Source organism: Danio rerio, chromosome 12, assembly GCF_049306965.1.
Source record: "Danio rerio strain Tuebingen ecotype United States chromosome 12, GRCz12tu, whole genome shotgun sequence".
Taxonomy (NCBI): domain Eukaryota; kingdom Metazoa; phylum Chordata; class Actinopteri; order Cypriniformes; family Danionidae; genus Danio; species Danio rerio.
Window position 1 is genome coordinate 43063863 of NC_133187.1, and position 14255 is coordinate 43078117.

General features: G+C 33.2%; 1 protein-coding gene across 10 annotated transcripts in view; it reads left to right on the plus strand.

The window, feature by feature from the left end:
- Positions 1 to 14255, plus strand: part of LOC101886358 (cadherin-18) — a 433737-nt gene that overhangs the window by 364986 nt on the left and 54496 nt on the right. For all 10 annotated transcript variants that reach the window (XM_021480410.3, XM_073918841.1, XM_073918837.1 and 7 more), the window contains one exon: positions 7079 to 7215. In XM_021480410.3, the coding sequence (XP_021336085.2) occupies positions 7079 to 7215 (137 nt within the window). The remainder of the gene's footprint in view (positions 1 to 7078; positions 7216 to 14255) is intronic.

Consider the following 14255-nt stretch of genomic DNA (forward strand, 5'->3'; position numbering starts at 1 on the left):
ATATAGGTAAGACTTGTATAATGTTACAAATAAATTCAGCGCACATATCAAATTTCAGTTAAGGGGGCTTGAAAAAAAGATAATTTTGAAATTAGTCAAATTCATAATCTTTGAAAATATAATATAATTTAATGTATACACACACATACAGATGCTATAGATAGATAGATAGATAGATAGATAGATAGATAGATAGATAGATAGATAGATAGATAGATAGATAGATAGATAGATAGATAGATAGATAGATAGATAGATAGATAGATAGATAGATAGATAGATAGATAGATAGATTATCCAACATATGTTTTATACATCAAATGCCATTCCAGCTGCAACCCAGTAGTGGGAAACACCCATACACACTCATTGACATCGTACACTACTGCCAATTTAGTCTATTCAATTCACCTATAGCGCATATGCTTGGACTGTGGGGGAAACTGGAGCACCCGGAGGAAATCCATGCCAACACAGGGAGAACATGCAAACTCTACACAGAAATGTCAACTGGTCCAGCTGAGAGTCAAACCAGCGATCTTCTTGTTGTGAGGCGACAATGATAAACCATTGAGCCACCGTGCCACGAACAGATGAATTATTTAAAATAAAATAAATCCTGCAAAAAAACAGTATAACATTACATTATTAAATAATATTAATACACTACAACAATACATCAATATATAAACAGTATATGCTTCTAAATTAACATTGTTAAATTATTTGACTTTTTTATCAAATAAAATAAAATTCCAGTGAATTATGAAGAATACACACTGACGTTTCATATGTTCAATATTTCATATATTAAAATACATAAAATAAATAAATAAATAAATACAATATTAAATTTAAATGAATTTAAATAAAACTAACAAAGAAAAAAATTAAATAAATAAAATCAAATATATATATATATATTTTTTTTAATCCTTACAGCAAAGCATAGTTTTGCTTTGGACCAGTTTAAAAAAATCTCTGTAATTAGTTACACATAAGATCATAATCTTTCCTCAAATTATACACTCAAACTACTCATTTTGCTGCTTGTTCAAACATTTTATTTAAAATGAGCTAAAACAAAACTAATCTTGGGATTTTTTGGGACAGCTTGTTTTATGTTTAATCCACTTAATTTGATTTGTGTAGGAACGACATAAATGAATAATGTGGAAACCTGCATTTTTTAAGAGTGAAGTGTGACTTGTATATTAACATATGCTATAATAAATAATAATAATAATAATAATAATAATAATAATAATAAATATAATAATGATATGTAATAATAATAAAAGTATGTATTTTTGTACTATAAAATCAAAGTAAAGTTGTACTTTAGGCTAAACTGCCATTGCTAGTATTTTCTTGTGAAAAACTGAGGTAAACTATCTGCTGGTGTTTTCAGTATGGCTATAAATGCCACACATTGTTATTTCTCTCTCATGTCTCATGCTGTCAAGGGCGGTGCACATTTTCTTGTGCTAATGAGATATGACCTGTATGGTTTATTAGCATCTCTCTGTACTTTTTTTATTAAGCCATCTTTGAATGAACCTGCAAAGTCTGAGTGTGAAAGAGAAACCAGCACCTCATGTTTATGCAAATACTGCTACTCTCATTGGCTGGTATAAGTGAGTGATGTCATCAGTTTAACACATTTGTTTTTGTACATCAGCATTTATTCATTCATTCATTTTCCTTCAGCTTAGTCTTTGATTTATCAGAGGTCACCACAGCGGAATTAACCGTCAACTATTTCAGCATATGTTTTTCGCAGCGCATTCCCCTCCAGCCACAACCCAATACTGGAAAACACTCATACACTCTTACTCACACTTTTTTTTTCCAGGTCATTTATTGTGTTTCTGTTTCTCCAACTTTAATCTCCACTTCCATTAAAAAGCAGTATTTCATCCCAATGCTGGATTTCCTACTGCTGCATCTCCATTAGCATAAAGATCAAATGGCATATAGAAGTTTTGAGAATCAGCATTAGAGTTCTGCAGAAATAAGCAAGGTCACTGTTATTGCCTTTAGTTTCCATTGTAACTATTATAATAATGCATCTGATCATTATCATATTTCATGTAAAGCATTTGTCTCATGAGACGTTGCTGTGAAAATGGTTTTTAAAAGCATTTTCTTCACAGTAGACACCCTGGTGAGGCATTAACAGGGATTTCGGGATGATCCTTTGTGTTCTGCTTAGAAGATTTTGTGTTTCATGTATTTTTCCCATGTTAACACAATGACAGCTGAAAAAAAAAACAGAAATATTTTCAAAGCACTAATACTTTACATGTGTATTTTTTCCCCCTACAAATAAAAGTAATGTAATGGTGAACATCCGGATATATACAATTACAAATATATACAATGTGTATACAAATACACATGCAATGTGTATACAGTTGAAACCAGAAGTTTACTCTTAAAAAAAAAAAGGTACATAACCATTTTTTTTAAATATCTGATGGTAAATCATACCAAATGTTTACTATTTTAGGTCCGTTAGGATTACCTAAATTATTTACATTTGCTAAATGCCAGAATAATGAGAAATGTATTTAGATTTTTTTTATTTATTAATTTCTAGACAGTCAAAAGTTTACATACATTTCCTTGGTATGGTTTTAGCTTTGCTTTTAAACTGAACAACTTTGGTCAAATGTTTTGGGTATCCTTTCACAAGCTTCTCACAATAGTTTGAAGTAATTTTGGCCCATTCCTCCTGACATAATTGATAATTGATAATTTTCAACTTTGCCTTCAAATTTTCTATAGGATTGAGCTCAGGGCTTTGGGATGGCCACTCCAACACATTCACTCTGTTGTCCTTAAAGCACATTTTAATTCATTTGGCAGTATGCTTAGGGTCATGGTTTGTTTGGAAGACCCATTTGTGGGTTTTAATTTCCTGGCTGATGTCTTGAGATGTTACTTCAGTATTTCTACATAATGTTCTTTCTTCAAAATGCCATTGATGTGGTGAAGTGGAGCAGTCCCTCCTGCAGCTTAAAAGCTCCACAACATGATGCTGCCGCCCCCATACTAAACTATACTATATATATATATATATATATATATATATATATATATATATATATATATATATATATATATATATATATATATAAATAATTCAAAAATAAGACTACATTTTGTACAGGAATAACAGCACAATCTGTGCATTAAAATAATCCTTTTATTTACTTTATTACTTTGTGATAGTGTAATAATGGCAAATTTATTTTTAGCTGCATAAGTCTTAAATAAAAAGTGTTTTATAATGAAGAAAGGAGATTGATCAAAGTTTACAAGAACTGAAAAGCTACAGTGCTTCACGTTTTCTTTGTGAATTTCTGACTAAAAACTGGACAAAAGGTGGATTGGCTTTCTTGTTGGCAAAAATTGATCACACTGGATCAGTATGTCGTGTGGCGGGGAACGGTCATCCACAAACTGCCCATTGCTGTTAAAAATATCAGTTGGCATTTCTTTGTGGAGTTTGCATGTTTTCCCCGTGTTCCATTGGGTTTCCTCCAGGGGCTCCGGTTTCTCCTACAAGTCCAAAGACATGCAGAACAGGGGAATTTGGTATGCTAATATTGACCGTAGTGTATGAGTGTGTGTGTGTGAATTAGTATGTATGGATGTTTCCCAGTGATGGGTTGCGGCTGAAAGGACATCCGCTATGTAAAAACATATGCTGGATAAGTTGGTGGTTCATTCCACTGTGGCAATCCCTAATTAATAAAGGAACTAAGCTGAAAAGAGAATGAATGAATGAATGAATGAATGAATGAATGAATGAATGAATGAATGAATGAATGAATGAATGAATAGTAAGACTTAAAACCGTCAGCTAGCTCTCTGCAACTTTCACATGGTCGCCAACCAAAGCTGAGCAGAGCTGTGCCTGGTTAGTACCTGGATGGTAGATCACATGGGAAAACAGGTTGCTGCCGGAAGTGGTGTTACTGAGATCAGCAGGGGTCTGTGTGGGTCCTAATGCCCCCGTATAGTGAAGGAGACTCTATGTTTCTCAGTGAGTGCTCTTTCAGATGAGACGTTAATCCAAGGTCCTGACTCTTTGTGGTCGTTAAAAATCCCAGGATGTCCTTAAATAAATAGTAGGGGGTTTAAACCCAGCACCCTGGCCAAATTTGCCCATGGGCCTCTGTCCATCATGTCCCCATTTCATAATTGGCTTCATCACTCTGTCTCCTCTCCACCAATCAATTGGTGTGTTGTGTGCAGTCTGGCACAATATGGCTGCTGTCACGTCATCCAGGTGGATGCTGCACACTCGTGATGGATTAGGAGACTCCCCTCAGAAATGTGTAAAGCGCTTTGAATGTCTAGAAAAGTGCTACATAAATGTAAGGAATAATTAATTATTAGTTTGTTAGTTCGACCGTCCATTTATTTGTTCATTCATTCATTCATTGCCACCCTAAATGCTTACATAAAATGTTAACACACGATCCCGCTGCCTTGTACACTTTTGCAGAAAATGGAAATGTGGTTTAATTTCGCATTCATACTTGGAAAGAAAATCTGACAGTCCTTCTTTCGAGCGTCTCTAGCAAACATGTCACTTGAGGATTTGTTAATTACGGCCAGCTAATGCTTCTCCTCACAGTTTTTCTCCCTGCAGTTTTCTCTTGTTGTTTTCTTTCTTTCCATTAATAATCTTCAGGTTGTGCCAGGTCTGTTATCTACAACTGTGATTCATTTTGTCATTTCAACAAATTAATGTCCACACATCTCCACAGATACGTAAAACCACTCATAAATCTCACTGAAAATTACCTGTTTGCTGTCTGCCGGTGTGATCGATCCTTGGAGAAATCTTATGAACGAACTAAACTTAAATGGTTTCGATGCATTATTAATGCTCAATGCAATGTGCATTTTGTCAGACTAACATACAGTAGCCTCATTTAATTAGAAACCGTGAAAACATTTAAGTGTATTATTCTTTTGAATTAATGAATGTCATACTGTGTTTCCATCTTTACTTTTAGCTTTCAGCAGTTGCTAGGGGGTTTTGTTATGTATATTCTACTTTGTGTTTCTTCAGTAATCTGTCATCGAGCAGAGATGGTATTGTGTTGTATATCAGTAGGATTTACAGCACTGATTTATGTCTCACTGATTACTGATCTTTTTTACTTTTCTTTTTCTTCTATCATATGATAGATAGATAGATAGATAGATAGATAGATAGATAGATAGATAGATAGATAGATAGATAGATAGATAGATAGATAGATAGATAGATAGATAGATAGATAGATAGATAGATAGATAGATAGATAGATAGATAGATAGGATAGAAGTATAGAAGGATATTGATGGATGGATGGATGGATGGATGGATGGATGGATGGATGGATGGATGGATGGATGGATGGATGGATGGATAAATACGAATGAGTATGAATAGATAGGAATGAATAAGGATGGATGGATGGATGGATGGATGGATGGATGATATACTGTATAGACATCAGAATGGATGAAGACATTAATAGAAAGATAGATAATGAATGGATATTTAGGTGGATGAGTAGATATGTCGATATATTAATAAACATAAGAAGATGCTGAAAAGATGGATGGATGGATGGATGGATGATAGAATGTATAGGTAACAGAATAGATGAAGAGAGTAATAAAGATGGATAATAAATTTATATTTAGGTGGATGAGATATGTCGATAGATGAATAAACAAGATGATGATGAAAACTAGGATGGATGGATGGATGGATGGATGGATGGATGGATGATAATCTGCATAGATAGCAGAATAGATGAAGAGATTCATGGAAAGATGGATAATGAATTAATATATATTTAGGTGGATGAGTAAATATGTAAATAGATGAATAAACAAGATTATGTATAGGTGGATATCTAGATATAGTTGGGTGGATAGTTATTGATGGATTTGGATGAATTGAAAGATGCATAATATGGATGGATAAATGGCCATGAACAGACGGATGGATGGATGGATGGATGGATGGATGGATGGAGGATAGACTTTATAGATAGTAGAATGGATGAAGAAATAAAAAAGGTGGCTAATAAATTGATATTAAGGTGGATATGTAAATATGTAAATAGATTAATAAACTAAAGAAGATGATGGATGGATGATAGACTGTATTGATAGCAGAATGGATATAGAGACAGAAAGATGGATAAAGAATGAATATTTAGGTGGAAGAGATAATATGTAGATAGATGAATAAACATAACATGATGAAAAGATGGATGGATGGGTGGATGAAGGGATGGAAGGATGGATATATATATATATATATATATATATATATATATATATATATATATATATATATATATATATATATATGGATATACACAATGGATGAAGAGATTAGAAAGACGGATAATGAATGGATATTTAGGTGGATGAGTAGATATGTCGATAGATTAATAAACAAGATAAAAAGATCAAAAGATAGATGGATGAATGATGTATGGATTCATGGATGATAGACTGTATACAGTAGATAGCTGAATTTATGTAGAGATTAATAGAAAGATTCATAACCCATTGATATGTAGGTGGATGAGTAGATATGTAGATAGATGAATAAACAGATGATGGATAGATGGATGGATCGATGCACAAATAAGATAGATGGATAGACAGATGCATAAATGGATAGATGGAAAGCTAGATATGTAGTTGGGTGGATAGTTGTGGATAGATTTGGATGTATTGAAGGATAAATATGGATGGATAAATGGCCATGAACAGATGGGTTGATGACTAGATAAATGGAAACATACTATAGATAGATAAAGTTATATTTTTACTATAAACAGGCCCTTTAAGTCAGAGCTTCACCATAAGTCACAGCACTCATGAACTTCGCAGTGTTTCATGACCCAGCCATGCACAGCAATATACGATCTCTGATTATAATGCATATCCCAGCTGTCTTTGCTCTTAATGCCAAAGCGATGATGTAGAGGCTGAAAGATGGAAAGACTCATGCAGTATTCATGCTCTCTCTCTCTTCTATATTTAGGTATTTCATCGAGCGGAGAGAAGACAAAGAGGTGTATTTCGATATTGAATCCATCAGCGGAGTCATTAGAACTACTCAGCTGCTGGACCGGGAGGACACGCCCTGGCACAACATCACTGTCATGGCAACAGAGGAAGGTGGGTACCAGAAACCATGCTGCCTGAGCTTCACCACTTTAATAACTTGCAAATTAGTTTGCCAAGACAGTCTGTAATAAACGCCTCGTGCACCTCGTCTCCCCTCTCTTGTTGAAAGCGGCTCGCCCTCCTGCTGCTGTGAAATCAGCTCCGCAGGCCTGTTAATAGTCAAAGATCACACCTCTAAGCATGTAAAGAATAGTTTGCTCAGAAATAAAATGATTTTTTTTTTTTTAATCTCACATAAGCTGAATGACTGACTAACATTTTGTGAAAGGACAAACTGGTGAATGGTGGTTGATTGATCGATTGATTGGTATTTATTTATTTATTTAGTGGATTGAATAAAAGAAAAACATGGAGCTGGTAATTATATTTTATTTTATTTTATATTTTATTTTATTGTATTTTTTGTTTTATTGTTTATTTTATTTTATTGTTTGTTTTATTTATTCATGTATTTATTATTTATTTAAATTAGTGGATTAAAACAAAAAACTTGAAACCTCTTATTAGATTTTATTTTATTTTTTTCTATTATTATTTTAATTTTTCAATTACTTATTTATTTATTTATTTATTATTTATATATATATATATATATATATATATATATATATATATATATATATATATATATATATATATATATATATATATATATATATATGTCAGGGTTCAGGAAGGATGAGGGAGTGAGGACTCAAGTGCAAACAGGATGATTTATTAATAATAAAAATAAAACAAAATTAGAACAAAAACCACCCCGAGGGGAAAAAACATAACTATGACACTAACAAACAAACAAACAAACAAACTTGGCTGGCATGACAAGAGCAGGAACACATGGGGAGTTTAGACGACGAACTGGCAAAGGACTGAAGACATGAGGGGGATTATAAAGCAAAAGTAAATTGACACAAACAGGTGAACATGACAAACTAATAATGAGTTAACAAGGAGGGTGGGACTAGACAATAGACGGGAGAGCGCATGACACAGAGAGACAACACAAGCCATGCGCTCACATAACACAGGACAAGAACATGCGGCCAATGAGAGGACTCATTAACCGCATGTTCATGACAAGACAAGCACAACACTGAAGCACACGACAAAAGCACGTGACCACAATGTAAACACATAGCCACGTGCTTTGACAAGAGACGCAAGACACGAGCACACGATGAATGAAAACACTCACCGTGCACTCACACACGCAGCGTGCATGCTTCATCCCAGCGCCAACCAAAAATCAAAACCAACAAGACTGAGACGCTGGGAATGAAACACCATGCTGCTGACAGACGAAAACACAAACAAGAGTACAAGAGCGCACGTGTCTGGCGGCCGCATCAAGCAGGAGCGCGCACACTCTGCGTACACCCACGACGGCACGCGCGTGCGCACACAGAGACAGAAACAGGACCAGACATGGGTAGTGTCCGAGCTCTGCCACCAAAACAAGAATTTACAAGACCAGAGTGGCAGAACCCTGACATATATATATATATATATATATATATATATATATATATATATATATATATATATATATATATATATATATGTATTTATATATATGTATATATATATATATATATATATATATATATATATATATATATATATATATATATATATATTTATATATATATATATATACAAAAAACATGGAACCTCTTATTAGATTTTATTTGATTTTTTTCTATTATTATTTGAATTTGTCAATTATTATATATATATATATATATATATATATATATATATATATATATATATATATATATATATATAAATTTTTTTTTGATTGATCGATTGATTGGTATTTATTTATTTATTTATTTAGTGGAATAAATAAAAGAAAAACATGGAGTCGGTAATTTTATTATTTTATTTTATTTTTTATTTATTTATTTATTGTCTTTGTTTTGTTTTGTTGTTTATTTTATTGTTTGTTTTATTTTTTATGTATTTATTTATTTAAATTAGTGGATTAAAACAAAAAACATGGAACCTCTTATTAGATTTTATTTTATAATTTTTTTATTTTTTGTCTAATATTATTTTAATTTTTCAATTTTTTTATTTTAATTTTTTGTTATATTTTTTATTGCTTATTGTTATTTTATGTATTTATTTGTTTTATCATTTGTTTTATTGTTTATTTTATTGTCTGTTTTATTGTTTATTTATTTAGCTATCTGGTTTTTTTTTACTGTTTAAATATTAAATTAAATTATTATTATTATTATTTATTTATTTTGCTTGTTTGTTTGTTTGTTTATTGCTGTGAAGCAGTTCAGTCTGGCCTAATCAGAATCATTGAAACTGACTCAAAAGAATGATTTGTTTGCATATTGGACATTGCATGAATACATCACATTTTTGGAGTAAAATTAAAACAGTTTTCCTCATAAAAAGCCAGTATATACTTGATAAATGTACTTAATAATGCTATTATACCCTTTTAACGCTTTGTAATTGCATGAAAGTTAGCAGAAAAAAGCAATCAACTCCTAAAATATGTCAAGTATTAAAGAGATTCACCCAAAAATTTAAATTAAATAATCATGTACTATTCCTCGTGTGTTTTTAAGCCTTATTAGGTTTTTTTTTTTTTTTTTCCTCAAAAGAAGATATTTTGAATAATGCTGGTTGCTGGCACTTATTGACATCCATAGTAGGAAAAAACACTATAGTCGTGCATTACTACCAGCACTTGAAAGAAACTCAAATAGGTTTTGAACAAGTGAAGGGTGAGTAAATGATGATAGATTTTTAATTTCTGTGTGAGCTATCCCTTTAAAATATAATAAACTCTCATGTTTAATACAGTCTAGAACAACATGAGGTTTATTTTGGTTTATCATGGCGTTCACTTGAACAAAACCACTCATGCAAGAAAACGAAAACGCTCTTCTTTAATAGAATCCAATAGAGTATCCATATTTGGAAGGTGTAATTTCTAAGATATTAAAAACCACAGCAAGTAATGTAAATGGAGTCCCGTGACTCTTCTGCTGTAGATTTCTATCACAGTAATTACCCTTTACACCCAGCACAAATGACACACATGCAGTCCTCTATATGATAATGATATTCCAGCATGTGAATGAAAAATTACACTTGAGATTGCTTTAATATAATGGATGTTTTCCAGTGTCGTTGATGAGATTAAATGGAGATATTGAGTCTCATGCTTAGAGATGGAAACGTTTTTTCTCTAGAGCCTTAAAGGTAAGCTGAACTAGATCAAAAACTGAGCTCAGGTTTGTTCTTCAGCACATTCTGGTTATAACTTAATGTTTGTGAACAGCTGTAAAACTTTTTATTTAACACTTGTTTTATTGAAGTATGCGATTTAATTAAAGTTTTCAGAGAATCACAATCTAATCTTCTGAGTTATGAACGTGCAGTGAAATAGTCCTCTGTGTAAACATAATGACAAACATGCTCAATGGTAAAAGGAAAAAATGTCTGATGTTGTTTTGTGTTTGCCGATGTTGTATGCAATCAAAGATACATTGGCTGGGGTAGAACTGATTTTTTTTAACTAATGGTTAGTTGTTTGCTGTCATGGCAATGGCTGCTAAAGGCTTCACTCTGAGAAATGTTCATTTGTGGTCCCGCTGTGGGTGTGAATTCATGTTAGAGTGCTCATTAGTGAGGATGACGAGGGAGAGGAACTCACTTGGCCTGTACGCTTGCAAGACGTCTCAGCAATTACACACACGTTTAATGCATTTTACTGTAGTGGTCCTGCTGAGAGAAATAAGATTCATTATTTATTTTTATAAAGCACCATTCTCAAGATACAGTTAAAAGATACTAAGATAGTTATCCAGAGGTTATGCAAAATTATAGAAAAATGAAACGAGTAGAAGATGGGGTGTTTCTTAGATAATTATAAATGCACAGAGTCTTTACAGTTGTTTTGGCTCTGCATCTAAACCAAACCTAGCTCTTCTTTAAGGCTGCTTTAACAGTACGTTTTCATTTTAAATTTGAGATTTTGAATGAAAATGCTACTCGTCTATATTGCTATTTTCACCGTTTCGGGATAATGTTTTCATTTTAAAAGAGATATTGAATCAAAATGTTCCTCGCCTTATTACTGGATTACTGTTTCAGAAAAATGACCTTCATCCACAATATACTGTGTAAAACACATGAAATGTGACTGTTCATGGCTGGCAACTGTACTGTCCATAATGCAAGGATCGAATGAGAGGGACCTTACGAATCAAGAAACAATATGCAATAGTCTAGGGGTCCGTTCTTTGTACTTGGATTACTCGGTTAGCTGGATTTGGTTACTGACGATTTGACGCGATCCAGGATTGTATCGTTCTTCAAAACTGATCTGAGAGTTGTTGTCGTAGCAACAGTTCTGGGGCCTCATGTACGAAGACTTGCGTGGAAATATTACTAAAACATTGCGTACGCACAAAGCTGTAAATGTGCGTACGCAGAAAAAAATTCAGATGTATGAAACACTGCGTACGTAATCTCACGCATATTCTTTTGTACATCTGAATGAACGTGAAACTGAGCGCAACATGCACGAGCACAAAACCCCTCCCTGCCTCCTCCCCTGTATGAATATGCTAATGACTATGCTAATGGAAAAACCCAACGAAAAAGCAACGGCAAAAGCAAGCAAAAAGAGAAACTTTGAACAGAATGTGAATTGGAGGTGCTGCTATCGGAGGTAGACCAGAGAAAAGCGGTGTTATTTGCAAGTTTGTTCTCCGGAATTAACAACAAAAGAAAAAACTAGAGTGGGAGAGTTTAGATGATGCGGTTAACACAGTTGGGTCTGAACATCGCACTGAGTGCATTAACAAAAGAAATAGTGTGGTTTATATCTGTAAAATGTTGCAGTACCCTTAACAGTCTCAGTGGCGCTACTCGTAAGACGAATGTGATCATGAATTGATACGTTCGAGCATGAACTCAGCTCGAATCCAGCGTCTGATGAACTCTTTCTTCTTTTTTCCCCCGCTACATATCAGATTTTGCCAACTATTTATCACGAGAAAGACAAGTAGGAATCATCAATAAGTTCATATCAATAAGCATCATATTTTATTTGCACATTTATTGAATGGAAATGTTTCTGATTCACGCATGCAAATTCATCTTCAGATAGTGTCTTTATAGCAATGTGCGTGCGGTAGATCGCTTAGATTACATTGGGAAAACAGGCGACTGCTGCAAATTGTGCTTTAATGTTTAGCTGGTCAAATGTATGGTATGGAAACCTTATATACCTGCTGAACCCGTCTCATACATCTGCCATTGCAAGGCTCAGACACTTTGTAGAGAGGAATTTAACACAACTGTCTCTAGGAGTCGTCGATGGAAATAAAACAGACGCGCACAAAAAATGTGCGTACGCCTGCCAGAAAGCTGCCGTGAAGCTGCGCACATTCCCACGTTCAGTTCATTGTTAGTAAATCCAAACGTGAGCGATCGGGTCAGTTCAAGCAAAGATAATACAGAAAGTATGTACCGAATTCTGATATTTTCTTACAGTAGTAGTTATATACACTAGGGAAAATAGTAAATATTTTTTAACTATATATATAAAATTATAGTTATTAATAAAAAAATAAAGTTATATACTGTATATATTAATAAAACTTATGCAATATGCACCCCCGAAATGAAAGTGCAAAGACTGCCACCTGGTGGTGCAAAGAGAAAACTTATTGATATGAACTTTTAGATGGCTTTAGTACAATTTGTGTATGATAATAGACATCCACAATATGTGACTTTTTTAAAATGCAATAATACATGCTGTCATAAACATGTTTTGACAGTTAATATGACGGTGATTTGATTCTTTTTAAAAGTTGCAGACATCTTTACCGTATCAAAATGCTATTGTAAACATCCAGTTATTCTTTACACCGATTAATAAACCAGCTACAATAATACTATAATAAGGAAAATCCGCTCTAACTGTAAAAGTAAATAAATTGCTCTTGACAGATGAAAGTGTAAAGCATTCAGCCCACAACAAGGTGTAAAGTTATTGCGTATCATATTTAACAAACCGTTTAATACAAATTTTATGTAATTTAGCTTACATGGATAATTGAATATTAATTAGATGGTGTCATTACGTTGCTGTGCCGTCAGCCAATCGTTGCATTGCTGATCATGATTTCGACGATCGATAGATCAGTCCTTCACAACACATGCAGCGATCTCAGATCAGTTCATCCAGACATTTTAATCTGATTCACGAACTTGTTTGAAAAACTAAATTAGCCAGAGATCAGTTATCAAGATTAAAAGATCCAGGATCTGACAAATCATCATAGATCCTTTAAGCGAGCTACAGAGAACAGACCCCAGAAAACAAGTGATTGAGAGTAATAGTAAATAGTTATGCCTCAAAAAGTTTGCATTTCATTTTGTCTATAATGTGGTAAAACACCATTTCCAAATTAAAACAGGGTCTTCCTCGATTTAGTGTGTCGTAGATGCCTGGCATAACGGTAACTATATATATATATATATATATATATATATATATATATATATATATATATATATATATATATATATATATATATATATATATATATATATATATATATATATATATAATTTTTTTTTTGTCTGAAAGGATCATAAATTTGTATTGAAAGTCTCCTAGCAGATTTACGCCCAATCATACAATCTTTCTCTTTACATTCGCTGCATCATCAGCTTTTCTCAGGTGAAATAGTTCTCTGTCTTTCTGATCTGATGGCCTAAACTTTTCTAATTGGTCTACTACTTACAGGAACCAATGGCCTAATTGTTTTTGATTGATCTATCACTTGCAGGAACCTATGGTCATTAGTAAGTTATATCTAAAGCTGCCTTTCTGAAAGCCTTCTCTTATCAAATTGGGCAGATGGCCTAGTCTTTTCTAAATGGTTTGCCACATACATGAACCAATGTTCATTGGTGTATTTGAATTTCAGTACCTTTAAACCCTACCTTTCAGAAAGCCTTTTCTAATATGATTGGCCAGA